Here is a 16045-nt window from a genome sequence, read left to right as displayed (position 1 = left end):
TCTTGCTTCAGCCTACTGAGTACTGGGACTACAGGTATGTACCACCATGCTTGGTTTCTAACAAGTCAACATAGACAATATATTAAAAAGATATCTTACATTAAAAAATACCATTAACTAAATCACTTTTCCAATATTGTAATCATTTAGAGAAAAATATTTAAAAATTATTCTACCACCTGGAAAGCTTCCTCATGCCATCCCTTTTCTGACTTTCCTTCTTTAAAACTGTATGAGTATGTGTAGGGGCCTGAGTGCATGTGTGTGTACCACACTTGTTCCCAGTGTCTGAGGCCAGAAGATGGCGGGAGAGCCCCTAGAATTGTACTTACTTGTGAAACAACACGCTGAGTGCTAGGATCCCAACTTGGGTCCTCAGTAAAAGCAGCAAATTCTCTTAACCACTGAATCAGCTCTCCAAACACAGATTAAACCCAAAACAACAGTGGGTGACTTTAATATCATACCTTACCAAAGACAGATCATTTTGATAAAAAATAGGCACATCCGAGTTAAATGGCATTATAGACCAAATACATCTAACAGACATCTTATAATGCTTTGAGCATTGTTTTTTTTTTTTAACCTTACTGTTCTCTTGCTTAGATAGTCTGTTTTTCTGTTTTTGTGCCCCCCTCCTCCCCCGCTGTGTGTTTGTGTACCTCTCGGAATTTTTTGCTGCTTTCTGTTTGTTTTATTCTATTCTGGTTTATCTGCCTGTTTTCTGAAGAGAAATAAGAGGAGGCATGGAACTGGATGGGTGGAAAGGATCTAGGAGAAGATGAGTGTAAATAATGAGAATATACTGTAAGGGAAAAAACTTTAAAAAAAGTAAAATGAGCCTATGACAGTATTTTATAGTTTTCCATATCTGGGTGAAATGCAAACTACATTTTCATTTCCAACATTTAAAATTTTTACTTTAGATGAAGAGTACAATTTTAAAATTCTTATTTTAGATGAAAACATAAGATGCAATTTCAAAAAGCAATTCACTTCTTCAACTAGCCTACAACTCACTATGTATAGTTGGCCTCGATCTCGGAATTCTGCCTATTTATGCAACATTACTACACCCAACCAAATTTCACTTGTACATTTTTTCCTTTGCCATATAGACACTGTTCGCAATTATATACGCTGGTTTATTTTTAAAAATTGTTTACCTTCAAAAAGGGAATGACTTCTTTCATAATTGCTTTAATTTGGCGGTCCAGTTGTTGAGTATCTATTCTAGGACACGGGACAGCAGAAACTTCACTTACAGGTTGTGATGAAACGTGATTCTCAATAATGGGAGTTTCTACTTTTTAAGAAAAATGATGTATCAGCAAATGTCAATGACAAACATAGATATATACACACTTATATAACATCTTATAGAATGTTATAATAATTTTATTCTAAAAAGAAAGCAGTAATAAAACCACTAGTATTAAATAAAAAGGGTTTTAACTATTTTTTGTAAATACAGAATGGCAAGTACATAGTTCAGACTAGTCCTGAACTTGCAATGTAGCCAATATTAGATTTAATCTCTCCTGCTACAACCTCTTGAGTTCTGTGATTACAGCTATGTCCAGCTAGCTTTAGCTTTTATATGCAACTTTTGATTATTACTTCTGATCACTCTAAAAACACACCTTCTAAATTACTGGCTGTGGTAGTGGCAGCAGCACCATCTTCATCCTCAATAACCCTGCAAGTACATCTCATATTTGAGCTACTCTCCGTCTCAGTCTTCATGCGTTCATATTCTCTCATTCTGGCTAATGCTTGATCCAAGTGAATCACGGTGTTACCTGAATTTGGAACAGAAATATTCCTAGAATATGTAAAAGTAAATCTTTTCCCATACTCTCAAAAATATAAAAATCTGAACACAAGGAAGTAAAATCAGTTTTTTAAAGACCTATTTTTATATGTGTATGGATATATACGTGCCTGTGTAAGAGAATGTCACATGTGTGTGGGTAGCTCATTGAGACCAGGAAAAGGTACTGATCCCCTTGGAGTTATAGGCACCTGTAGTACTACAGCAGTAGTGAGCCACCTGATATAGGTGCTCTTAACTGCTGAGCCATCTCTCCAGCCCAGAATTAGCTTTGAAAGAATTTCCCTTTACTGTACTACTGAGGCACTTCATGTACATCATCAGCAGCTATTTGTTTAATCCTTAAATGACCCTACAATGACAGCACTTAAGTAGCTTATTGCTTCAGATTGCATAACCAATTAAGTAAAAGGATTGTTATAAAATTTGAGTTTTTATCTCAAACTATTAGCTTCACATTTTTATTGAAAACATGTTTGGAGAAACCATGGATTTTCCTCAATAACTAGATGATCTTTCTCCTTAAGGAAAAATAAAGTTTCATTTAAAAAGCAAAATATTTGAAAGGTCAAAGTTTTTCCCAAGAACGTAGCAAACTAGACATGGGTCCTACTTCTTCAGCATTTGCATACCTATAGAGAGTAGATAATTTGCCCCAGGTCAAGGAATAAACAAGAGTCATGGATTTAGACTGATGGATTTTTTTGTGTGTTCATCCTAGTTATTTCCTTAGTCAACAGCTCAAAGACTGCAAAGAGATAATCTTAAAGTCATATGCAAGATTATTAAGAAAGCTCTGCTTACCTAGATCATCTGTTGCAAAAGGCTCAAAGTTGGAAGATATAGACATGACACTCACATTATCAGCATCATTTTGTTCACTTATTTTGTGTGTTTCTCTTTCAAAGTTCTTCTCGAAAGTTTCCTAAGTTAAACAAAAATCACTAAATATTCCATTGAAAGCACTAAATATTCCATCTAACACAGAAACTCTTATTTCCATAAAACCATATACCAAAAAGGGTACTAAGAAGTTGCATGAGTAATCTACCCAGACAAGACCACAATAAAACCCATTATTAAAACATTAAAATATTAAGTAATTTTGGAGAACTTCCTTGATAAATAAAAATAAGAAAGCCAACTCTCATTAAAAATTATAAATTGATAGTTAACATTTCAAATTATCTTTACATTCTAATTGACACTTTATCTCTAGATCCTTACTATATGTATCTCATTTGTAGTGGCATTTCATTTGTATTTTAATAAATAAAACCTGTCTGAGGGATCAGAAGAGTAAAACAACCCCACTGGCCAGCCTTATATCCAGGCAGCAAGTACCACACACCTTTTATCCAAGTAGCTACTCTAGCTTGCCACAGAAACCAGGCAGTAGTGATGCATGCCCTTAATCCCAGAACTAGAGAGAATTATAAAACAGAAGGAGACAGTTCTCAATCACAGTCTTATTCTGAGATTCCTGGAGGCAGGATCGCCATTTTCAGACTGACGTAGAGGTAAGAATCAGTGCCTGAACCTGTAAATAGGCCACTCCCAAGTATCTGGCATATAATAGTGACCTACCATTTTCTATGTTTTTTATACTTGATTAAAAAATTTGTTCTAAGTAGAATACATTAAATTACATTCATCATTTGAATGTAATTGAATGATTTTCTTTTGTCCAGGTTTTTCTGTAATCTGATTGGTATTTGACCTACTAAATGTTCTCAAGAACACAACAAAGACTTATTAAATACCCATTAAAGATATGTGTGGCTATTGCAGGGTTCTTTTAGTTTTTTGTTGTTGTTTTGACACAGGATTTCTCTGTGTAACAGCCCTGACTGTCTTGGAACTAACTCTGTAGACCAGGCTGCCAGGCTGCTGTGAACTCACAGAGATCTGTCTACCTCTGCCTCCGGAGTGCTGGAATTAAAGGTGTGGGCCACCACTGCCCAGCTATTGCAGGATTCTTAATTTATCATTTATTAAAGCTCAATATCAACCATATGATCTAACTTCAATTTTTGTTTATTATACATTGACAGTAGGTCCACATTTAACATATCATATTGGCTTACATCATCAGTAGTAGCAAGGCTTTCACTTGGAGTAAGTTCTGAGTTTGATGCTACCCAAGTACCAGAATTCACAGACTTTATATTTTCTCCTTCTTTTTCATCACTTTCAGAAATATGTCTGGATACAATATCCTAAATAAGGAAATGAAGACATTTATATAAAACACACACACATATATATGTTTAACTCCAAATTTATGTTACAAATTTAAAATTCAAAGGAGATGGAAAATAAAGTACTTTTCATAGATTAAATAAAAGGCATATATATATATATATATATCTCACAGAAAATGCATGTAAAGATATAAGAAGTTTAAAATAAAATGGTGCAAAAAGCAGAGAACAATCCCAGCACTCGGGAGGCAGAAGCAGGCGGATCTCTTTGAGTTCGAGACCAGCCTGGTCTACAGAGCTAGTTCCAGGACAGGCTCCAAAGCCACAAAGAAACCCTGTCTCGAAAATCAAAAAAAAAAAAAAAAAGCAGAGAACAAATCTAATGGCATAGAGAGCAAGGATGTGCCTCACTTAAGAAAGTTACCATGGGGGCTGAAGAGATGGCTCAGAGGTTGGGAGCATTGCCTGCTCTTCCAAAGGTCCTGAGTTCGATTCCCAGCAACCACATGGTGGCTCATAACCATCTGTGATGAGGTCTGGTGCCCTCTTCTGGCCTTCAGGCACAACGCAGAAAGAATATTGTATACATAATAAATAAATAAATATTTTTTTTTTAAAAAAAAGCAAGTTACCATGGATAAGCATGGAGTCAACTCATAGAATATGAGGTACCATATACCTGCAATGCATATAAAGCCCTCTGTCTCAAGTAGTCTGTATTAAGTAGTTGCAGCTCATGGAAAAGTTCAATAAGAAAATGTGGACGAGACTCATTTTGAGAAATTAATGTAGCTACTTCAGAATAAATAGTATCCCGTAAAGCTTCAAACATGGAAAAATCACTTCCAGTTTCTGGAAGATAAAAAAAGATCAAGAAAACAACAATATAATACCTTCATATTAACTCCTATTAATCTGTATCATTTTCTAAGATTTAATTGAACATAATTCTATTTCAGGACTTTAAAAAATAATCCTAAAGTATCGAGATAAATAGTATGTATTAAAATATTTAAATTCAATAATAGCAATATCTGATGCCACATAGAATATCAATTATGAATTAAAATTAATATTAAATTAATCTCAATAAAAAAATTGACCAGACGAGGTATAGCCTACCCAGCAATGTGGAACATAAGGAAGAGCTGCAAGTTAAAACTAGCAGCTTGGGCTACATAGCCAAACACTGTCTGAAAACAACCTGAAAAATTGTATATACCTCATGGGACTAATCACTGAAATCTATAAGCACTTGAATGCAATAAGCTAGATTAACATATGTTTGGTTTATTTTGGTAATACAAACTTCATTTAAGAAATAGGAAACCTGTTTATTAATATTGGGAAAAAATATATTACAGCATGACACTGTACAATTATGCCATAACTGGTCAATTTCACTACAATGTCATATTTATATAACTGGTTCAAATCAGAGCAGAAGGTGCCCAACTACAGTGGCTAGTTTTACAGACACTCCATATCACTTTATTATTTAGCTAAAATACTGTCCCATAAATTGATGACAACATTTTTAAAGTCATACTCTTTTTGTGGGGTATGTAGTGATGGAAACCAGTCCCAGGGCCTTTGAATAATCTGCTTAGCCTTAAACTTTTTTCAGGAGACAAATAAGAAATTTTGTGTTCTCTCTAGTAACAGAAACAAAAACAAAAACAGCTCACACCCAAGTGGTTCTTCTAACTGCAAAATTCTGTAATTTTTCTAGAACAACAGTAGAACTTGCAAGTATCTAGTTAAATATTTTCTTCAAAAATGATTCTAAGAAAAATAAAAAATGCTGAGTTTCAATATATGTTGCTTTTTAAAAAGCATGCAAAGAACATGAAGATGTAATCATTTTTGCAGACAGGAATAAGATAATGCAGAAATAATATATTCTAATGAAAAAGAATAAGCTCTGCACTAATTGGCTAAGTTACACAAGCAAGTGTTCATTTCCACAAGGTAAAAGACATGCAAGCTAGCCAATCTTTCCTTAAGGTGGTTGTGCTTTTTTAAAGGTGATGGATTAAAGTTCTCCTCAGTTTCATAGCTTAATATATCCACATGGGATATATCAAAATAAAAGTAACATTAACTAAAATAGGAATGAAAACCAAGACATCTCTATTTCAAGGAAGGAAAATCCGGACTAGGGTACTATTTGTTATGTAAATGTTCGATCCACATATGGTAAAATAATCAGAGTTTAATTTTTAAAATGTTTCTTTCAAAGGTTTAAAGTAATGGCTAAACAGTTTGGTAAAATAAAAAGTATTATTCTATGACAAAATTATTCCTAATTACAACCTTCATCTCATTTTTTTATGCTGTTAGAAGTTTTAAATTTCATGTCAGTCTTTCCTCCTAAACTAAAATTAATGCTAAAAAAAAAACCTCCCTAATCTCTGTCAACCGAATTTAGACTCTATTACTTTACATCTAGTTTATTTGTCAGGTCTGGGTCCTTGTTTTGCTTGACATTTTGGTTATGAACCAAGCCTTTAACAGCTCAGCTGATGCTCTCATCTATGTTTAGCTTTCTTTAGAAACCCCTAAGGATTCAAATAGGACTTTACTTTCCATTCATATATTTCTGCAGGAGGAGCTAAAATGTTTTTATAATTGTAAATCATATGAATCACATTAAACAAAAAAAAACCCTCTCATTACTGCTGCAATAGGGGGTAAAATACTTTTTAATTGTAATTCATATAAAACTATCTAATACAAATATGTATTTTGGAGTTAAAATAGCATTTTGGAATACTTCTAAATTTCTAAGATCTTTATTAATTATAGTCTATGCCCATCATAGTTAGATTTTTTTGATTTTTCTTTTCAGATATTGACAGGTAGCAAAAAAATACCTATGGTATAAAAACAGCTGTATCTACTTACAAAAAAATTAATGCTCTTTGCTATTTCAGATACATAAAACAAATAAGTTTCAAACACTATTACAAAAACAGTTTCTATCACTTTTACAGATGAGTTTGCTAGATTTCACGTTAACAAAACAAGAAAGGTACCCAGTTTTTGCAACAGTAAATTCTAAGTAAAAGACTGTAGAATATGAGTTTCTTATCTTTATAAGTTCAGTAACATACACACACTAAGTTAAATCCAAAAAAGAAAAGAAATTGAAAGGTTGGAAAGATAACTCAACAGTTAAGAGTACTAGATGTTCTAGGAGGACTCAGGTTCAGTTCCCAGGACCCACATGGTGGCTAATAACTGTCTGTAGGTACAGCCCCAGGCATTCAACTCACAGAAATACATGTAAGGCAAAGAACCACACACATGAAACTAAAAAACAAAAAAAGTTGGGTCTGGTAGCACATGGTTTTAATTCCAGCACTCAGGAAGCAGAGGGAGGTGATTCTCAAGTTCAAGGCCACCCTGGTCTACACAGAAAGCTCCAGGACAGCCAGGGCTCTGTATAGAGACCCTAATAAAACAAAACCAACCAAACAAAAAATTTAGGATAATATAAGAATTTTAGATTCAAAATAGAAAGGTAACAAACATAGACACCAGAATTAAGCAGAGTGTTACCTGGCACTTCATCACATGCATTTCTGTTAGATTTGCTAGCTTGGTCTAGTATTTTAGCACACGCTGTAGGAAAGGACAGACACAGGAGGAACATAATATGTCTATGTGTTGTAAAGACAGCCTTTATAGTAAGTGATTGAGAAAAACAAATTTAAAATGTTTGCCTACAGTGACATGTCATTACAAGGAACAGTTTATGCTTTATCTGCAAACAGACTAGTCAAAAGGGCAGGAGAGATGATGCAGTGGTTAAGAGTAAGCACTAGATCTTCCAGAGGACCCATGTTTGAGTCTCAACACTCACAACGTGGCTCACAAGCACCTAGAAACTGCAGTCCCAGATCTGATGCGCTCTACTCACTTCTTCAAGGACCTCATGTGGTCCATAAGCATAATTCTTTTATTTAAAAACTGGAAGTAATCTCAGTAAAGAAACTCTGCTATAAGCTAAATGACAGTCATAGTGAAGTACTGTCATTTGGGGAGGAGCCTATAATTCCCATGGGAGAAGAGGAAACCATAATCCAATAAAAACAATAAATGCTGCACTCTAGCTAGCAAATCACAATAAGCATCATCAATAAACAATGCAGAGAATCTTAGGGTCACAATAAATGAAAAACATGTCTTTTAGAATATTAAGGAGTAGCATATTTAGCACGTTTTTACACTCAAAATATTTATTTAACCAAAATTCAATAATTTTTTGAGACAGGTTATTACTATGTGTCCCTGGCTGGTAGACAAGTCAATATGTGTACAAAACTGCCCTCCAACTCACACAGATATGCCTGTCTCTGACCTCTAATTACTAGGATTAGTGCCATGTGCCACCATGCTTGAATTCAATTTTTTTTTAAACTGACAACAATAAAATTAGGAATACTAACTTTCAATGTAAGTAAGAATACTAAATTTTTATGAAGTCATTCAATTTTGTGGCCTTTCTCAACTCCCACCCAACTCTTTAGCAATACCACTGTTGGGTAAAAAAATAGTGAAAAGAGATGAAAATTTAAAAATTTTGCTGGGCCCAGTACAATAGAATTTTTTTTTTTAAAGAATCCTGTAGAGTTGAAAGTTCAATGCTAGGGGGCTGGAGTGGTGGCTCAGAGGTTAAGAGCACTGACTGCTCTTCCAGAGGTCCTGAGTTCAATTCCCAGCAACCAAATGGTGGCTCACAATCATCTGTAATGAGATCTGGTGCTCTCTACTGGCCTATAGGACATAAGTAGGCAATAAATCTTAAAAAAAAAAAAAAAAAAGTTCAATGCTATTAACTCCTAGCAATATAAGCTTGAGAAAGCCATTCCAAAATACAAGAACATGTGAAGTTTCTATTCCAATTACAAAGCTAACAACTATTAGTAAACATAAGTAGGCAATAAATCTTAAAAAAAAAAAAAAAAAAAAGTTCAATGCTATTAACTCCTAGCAATATAAGCTTGAGAAAGCCATTCCAAAATACAAGAACATGTGAAGTTTCTATTCCAATTACAAAGCTAACAACTATTAGTAAACATAAATAAAATTATAGTTTATAAAACTACTGCAAATATTGACACAATTTCTTCTCTCCTTGTTTTCCTTTATATTTTTATTCATACATAGCTGAAATTAGACTGTTCAGCCAACACTCAACCCTCAATTTTTGTTTCTCACTTCTGCTCCCTTGGGGTGAATTCCAAAGAATAGATACTAAGTTAAGGGTATTGTTTTCCAAATTTTATATTGACAGTCTTTTAACAGTGCTGGAAGAAAACAGGCATTTTCCCTGTGATTCTACAACTGCAAAATGGAAATAAAGCAATGGCATTATGAGACTCAAATAGCATGGGTAAAAATTTTATAAAACAAAAATTCGTAATAAAAACAAATGGTAGCTGACATAATTTTTCATCAAAGGAGACAAACAAGACTATGAATCTCTCTGATTTGAAATGTACCTATTCTTTAAAAAAATCAGTAAAATATAGGTGCTGATTTGCGGTAACCCACAAGTGACTCAGTTTCCATCATGATTCCATTCTAGCTCAAAAGTCAGAGTTCAAGCTTGCCTGTTCTGCTTGCTCCAGTATCCTTGAAGGCTGTGAGACAGCTCTGATTAAGCCCATGGGAAAGAATATTTTGCCCATGAGAAAAGAACATACTAGCTTGTAGAAAGAATACTGCTGATGCCAAACCTTAGGGAACATCCAGATAGAAGAAACTGCTTGTTCAAGGACAGGAATGGTCTTGTGCTTTGTTCTGCTTTTGTATATAAGCAGGCTCTGAAATAAACTCGGGGCTGGCTATCCAGAGTAAGCTAGAAGTCCCCCGAATCTAACCTGTGTTTTCTACCTCAATTTCTCTCAACATTTCTTTAGGCTCAGCACTCCTTTCCAGACACCCTGGCTGACTTTGTTGAAGAGGGCTCTGACACTGACTTAAAGTAAAATAGTGACAGTGATTGACTCTAGTCAATGAACACTTACTGAAAGCATACCACCTATCACATATTATACCAACATTTAGTGTAAAAATATAAAAAGTAGTTGCTATCAAAGCACACAAAAATTTAAAATCATTTAATACTAAATTCTGTGACTCAGATAATGGAAAATAACAAACAAGAATGGAAATGAAAGGGAAAGCTGGTTAAACTTAGATTCAGACACAAGATTCCAGAATTAAAATTTCACTTAAGAATGAAAAGAGCTGGGCAGTAGTGGCTCGGGAGGAAGAAGCAGGTGGATCTGTGAGTTGGTGGCCAGCCTGGTCTACAAGAGCTAGTTCCAGGACAGGCTCCAAAGCTGCAGAGAAACCTTGCCTTGAAAAACAAAAACAAATCAAAACAACAACAAAAGAATGAAAGGAACATAAAGAAAAACAACAACAAAAAAAGCAGGCAAAAAGGATATGGATGTGATATGGAAAAGATAACAGCTGATGACTGGTAAGCTGAAAACTAACATGGCAGCCATGGGAATGCTCTGATTCAGGACCACTAAAAAAAGTTTAAGGCATTTAATCCCAGCACTCGGGAGGCAGAGGCAGGCGGATCTCTGTGAGTTCGAGACCAGCCTGGTCTACAGAGCTAGTTCCAGGACAGGCTCCAAAGCCACAGAGAAACCCTGTCTCGAAAAACCAAAAAAAAAAAAAAAAAAAGTTTAAGGCAGAGGCTACATTTCTTATACAGAGGGATGCACACTTTAGCGCAGGTATAATGCAGCAAATGTTTTAAGAAGGGAAATAATGAGATTTCATATCAAATCCTATTTAGGTAAGAGTTTCAAAATTTCAATTAGGAATTCCATATATATTATCAATTATTTGTTTTAGAAGAATTTTAATGTGTAGATATAATAAAGAGATCAAAACAACAAAAAATAGTTCCAATTTACATTTTTCTATGATTAAAACATTTCAAAGACAGAACTCTGTGAAAGCCTACTGTTAAAACTTGCTTTAGTGTAGTTTTTCAAATTTAAGATGAATTCCTTGGATTAAAGTAAATAAAAAAAGGAACATACCTGAAGATATTTCTGCAGACCTACTATATTTTATTATTTTTTCCAGCTGCTCATGATTCTTTCTGCTGAATAATTTTGCTTGAACAGGCTCTTCAGTCTGGGCTGAATGTCTGTTCCTACTTTTGCAAGGTTCACATGTGCTAGACACACTGGCACTTTCATACCCTCGGGTAAAAGAAGTGACAGCTGTTATCAATTGCAGCTAACATCCCTGGAAGGGAACTGGTTTCCACAGTTAAAACAGTACGAGTAGCTCGATTTAGAGCGGTATAGCAGTCTGGCATAAACAGAATACAAAGTAATGTCTTTGAATATCTCGAAATAACCTTCAGAAGGGTAGAGTAACAAGAATCAATTCTAACAGTCCAATCACATCTTTTGATATGTATTGTAATACCTCACCTGAAAGTAAAGCTATGGGAAATCTTATGAGATCTGAATTCTCTACCAGACTTCAAGTTAACACATTTTCAATGTTAGGAAACACAAAACAGAAACACTCTACTAAATTTTCTTCCTAAGGTTTTTAAACTTCACATTCATTGTGTTATGTCACAACTCAATTCCTTTCTTTCTCCATGGATAGATAGTTGCATCTATCCTTTTCTCAATGAATTAAAATATATGCTGATCAATATATTAACCCCCACATTTCACTCTGTTTTATTTTTTACATGGTTTTAGTCTATTCCCAGATCATTTTTATTCTTTTGGTCACAGAAGTGATGCAATATGTTTGGTAAAGCAAGCCAGATTTAGCTTCTTTTCTTGACTACTTTTAGATATTTATTCTTCTATGTATGCTGAGGCCTTTTTGTTGTTAAGTTTCAAAAATAACCCAAGGCAATGCAAAATAGACTAAAATTAAATGCACTTAATTTGAAGAAGACTTGTATTTAATTTTATACATTTCCATCTCAGAAGGAGCTATGTTTTTATACTTAAATCTTTTTATATTACCTAAAATACAAAGCTTTTTATAAACCTACTATTTTTCTTGTTACTAAATATTTGCTCACTTACTCAGTTCCCAACTATTTCATCAGTTTACCTTAACATTAATTATCTTCCAGTATCTTTGGGGATTGTCTACTATACCAAAAACAAAATAAAAGAACAAAAAACGAAACTAATAGAAACAAGTATTTCTCCTTACTATTAGCCATTCCAATTATTCCTCGTCCTAAGTTTCCAAACAAAGATAACCAAATAAACAGGTTGGTAGTAGAGATGGTCCCTCTTTAGTTTCCTATTTTGGCAGAAATGTCTGTGAAATATTTCCATTCTACACTACAAAAGACACTGGCTAATGGCTTTATTGTTGTCTACTATTTTTGTTTTGTTTTGTTTCATTAGGAATGACTTCAAATCTAACCTTACCACTATGAAAATGACTTTTTTCCTAGCAACAAATCATGAGTGTTTCTGAACTAAATTTAATAGTCAATTGTGTAATATTCTTTTGACATATTAGCAGTTGCTAATACTTTACTGATTTTTTATTTTGATTAATGGTCTTATTCTAAAGCTCAATCTTCCCTTGAACTTGTAGCAACCCTCCTGCATCAGCCACTTCACCTTTCAATTATATACTGAGATTAGTTTGTGTATTATGTGTTTGTAGGTATACCTCACAGCTGAGCAGTGGTGGTACATGCCTTTTAACACAGCACTTAGGAGGCTGAGGTAGGAAGATCTCTGAGTTACAGGCCAGCCTGGTCTACATACTGAATTCCAGAAATACACAAAGAAATCTTGTCTCAAAAAACAAAAAACAAAAACCCCCCAAAAACAAAAAAGCACCACCAAGTGTCAATACGTTTTTATCCTTCCCTCCATGTCTGTCTATTTTTGGTTCTTTGTGACATGATCTGGTATCACTTTGTAGCTCAGATGCTCATCAGATTCACAGCAATCTTTTTGACTCACCTCTACAGTACTGTGGTTGTAAGTGTATGCAACCATGCCTACCTACTGTACAGTCTTCTTGTCTGTCTTTACACAAAGTTAATCTATTATGAGTTAAATGTTTCCATGGTTTGCTTCAGACAAAGCCTGCTCTCTTGGCTGAATACAGCAATTCTTAAATTGCAGTCCCAGTCCACTGTAACTTGCACCTCTTTTTTTTTTTGTTTGCTTGCTTTGTTTTAATAAACTGGATATAGATCTAGACAGCTTTAAAGAAGCAAGTCCTCAAACTAGGCGGCACCTTTAATCCCAGCACTTGGGAGGCAGAGGCAGGCGGATCTCTGTGAGTTCAAGCCCAGCCTGGTCTACAAAAGCCAGTTCCAGAACAGGCACCAAAACCACAGAGAAACCCTGTCTCGAAAAGTCAAAAAAATTGTGAGTTCGAGACCAGCCTGGTCTACAAGAGCTAGTTCCAGGACAGGCCCCCAAACCAGAGAAACTCTGTCTCGAAAAACCAAAAGAAAAAAAAAAAAAAAAAAGAAGAAGCAAAAGTAAAGCAAGTCCTCCTTGGCCTACCAAATGCTAGGATTACAGAGATATTGTCTCTATAGCCTACTGGATTATATATTATCCATCTTTCTTCTCTAGAATGTGAGATTGCTTGATGCCAGTTAGGCTCCTTTTTATATAAAACTTATTCTTTTCTCTGGAAACAGATTTTTACTCATCTTTGATATTCAGGAATTTGATCACCCTGTATATCACTATATATGCAGTATCCCCATTCCTTCCTGAATGGACAAAAATTGGCTGTTCTGAATTGTACTATTCTCAAACCCTTTATCACTTTACCATGTGTTCAAATATTGCTTCTTGCCTTTTACTTTTACAAATCATAGCACTTTAGATTTCAAAGATTTTTCTCTTAAGCCTCTAGAATAAGCCCTTCCAATTGATTTTATCACCTACCACCTATAATGACAGAATTCTTTTGATTTTATTCAAAATTGGTAATTTGGGAGTTCATATTTATTATGTACCCTCTTTAATAAACAATATTAACAACGATTTCTCTAGTTTTAAAGAATTTACATATTCTAACTCAATCTGCTTACATGCCTTTATTAATTTGTTCAACTGTGAATTTACTTCAAAACATTCTTTTGCTAGATTTTGCTTGTTCTGGTAGTCTGTTTCTATGAACTCTCTCTGGTAGTTAGTTTTCTTTTTATATGCACTGGTATATCCACTTCCTAATTATGAATTTTAACTACCCTAAAGCTGAACACAAATGCTGGGTCACTTTAATGGTGACATTCTAAGAGTATAGCGCAGACACATTTTTCCTCTGGTCAAGCCACATTCTAGCTAACAATATAAAAAGAAAGAAGTATTTTCTCTCCCTCAGCTGCAAAAGCTAATGTTTACTTACATGCAGGTAGGGAAGCTCACCACACTGCCTACTAGTATCTCCAGGAGACACAGAATCACTACTCCTCAGATAAGAAGTGCCAAGAAGGAGAGGTTGCACTCATCTTTACATTACATAGCTTTCTTTAAGACTCGAGTTTTGATTTTACCCTTGTCAAAGAGAAGAACCTTTACTACTGATGTCCCCTTGATCAGAGCAGCTGCTCTGATACTATCAAATAAACTCCTCAAATATTGTTCTGTCTGTGATATCTTGTGTGTTTTCAAATCTCCTCTTCTATTTCTAAGAACATAATTTAAGTTAGGATTTCTTCACTGGTTTTCCAGGATGAAGCCTATTCACAATTATCCATTCTGCATGAAACTTACTGGGAAGAGGTCTCTTAAAGACTAGTTTATTACTGTTTATCACATAGAGCAGATCCACAAATAAAAGAAATTTCTACCAAAAGTATTGTGGAAAACAATATGTATACCATACATATGGTGGTTTGATTATCACAATTGCTCTGAAGATAAAAAATGGTATGTTAACCTAATAAGATTTACATAAATGGAATTAAATTACTTTTGACTCTATTATTGAATCACACGAGAAGTATTAAATGAATTATAACTGAAATTATATATAGGTTATGGATACATAGAAAATTCTCTTTATGTACTTTACAAAAGCAGACATGCAGTCAATCTACCCTCATGGGGAAAGAGTGAGAAACGGGAGTTGGTGTTGGAACTCCAAGAAAGAATGAGCAATATTCTTTAAAAGAATGGAGGATTAGAGAGACGGTTCAGTGGGTAAGGACATTTGCTGCTCTTCCAGAAGACTTGCGTTTAGTTCCCAGCACCAACATAGTAACTCAACCATCCATAACTCCAATTCCAGGGGATCCGACGCCCTCTTCTGACCTCCAAGAACATCAGCTATGTGTGGTGTACATACAAACATGCAGGCAAAATACTCGTATACATAAATTAAAATAATCAAAAAAAATTTACAGAGGGAAGGACCAGAGAAGTGGCTTACCCTAAAGGCACTTACTGTGCTAGCTTAGGTAATAAAATTTGACCTTGGAACACATATAAAGGTAAATGGAAAGAACTAACTACATGGAGTTGTCCCCTAACCTTCACTTTCACTAATCTTCATACATATGCCTGAGGACATTGACCCAAGACACACACACACACACAGACAGAGGGAGAGGGGGAGGGAAGGAGAAAGGGAGGAAGGGGGAGGGGGAGAAGAATAATGAGTAATTTTAAAAATATTTACAAAGGAGGAGAAAAAAGACCCATGATTAAAGACCCAAATTAAAATTATTAAGGGTAAGGGCTAGCTTTCTTTTTAATTTTTGTATTATATTTTAAATTTATTTATTATGTATATGTTTAGCTAAGTCAGCATGTAGAGGTCTAGACCAACTTTGGGGAATCTCTCCTTCCACAATGGGAATCTCAGGGATGGAACTTAGGTCACTAAACTTAGTGGCAAGTATCTTTCCCTGATATGCCATCTTTCCTATCAGAAAGGAAAGAAGGTCTGAATTTCTAAGTTAAGGTACGAATGTGTAACTTGAAAGCCCCCCCCC

The 16045-nt window shown here is 34.7% G+C and overlaps 1 protein-coding gene across 21 annotated transcripts in view; it reads right to left on the bottom strand.

Annotated features, from left to right (window-relative positions):
* Positions 1-16045, bottom strand: part of Pcm1 (pericentriolar material 1) — a 95776-nt gene that overhangs the window by 21386 nt on the left and 58345 nt on the right. For 9 of the 21 annotated variants that reach the window (XM_026786994.1, XM_026786978.1, XM_026786981.1 and 6 more), the window contains 7 exons: positions 11115-11279; positions 7603-7665; positions 4718-4890; positions 3922-4053; positions 2639-2759; positions 1644-1802; positions 1167-1306 (listed from right to left, as the gene is read on the bottom strand). In XM_026786994.1, coding sequence (XP_026642795.1) covers positions 1167-1306; positions 1644-1802; positions 2639-2759; positions 3922-4053; positions 4718-4890; positions 7603-7665; positions 11115-11279 — 953 coding nt within the window. The remainder of the gene's footprint in view (positions 1-1166; positions 1307-1643; positions 1803-2638; positions 2760-3921; positions 4054-4717; positions 4891-7602; positions 7666-11114; positions 11280-16045) is intronic. The other 12 variants (XM_026786980.1, XM_026786986.1, XM_026786991.1 and 9 more) reach the window with 5 other exon arrangements.

The sequence above is a fragment of the Microtus ochrogaster genome, linkage group LG7_11 (genome assembly GCF_000317375.1).
Source record: "Microtus ochrogaster isolate Prairie Vole_2 linkage group LG7_11, MicOch1.0, whole genome shotgun sequence".
In the NCBI taxonomy this organism is placed as follows: Eukaryota; Metazoa; Chordata; class Mammalia; order Rodentia; family Cricetidae; genus Microtus; species Microtus ochrogaster.
The sequence above is the reverse complement of the archived record's forward strand: the minus strand, read 5'-3'. Positions and strand labels throughout refer to the sequence as shown.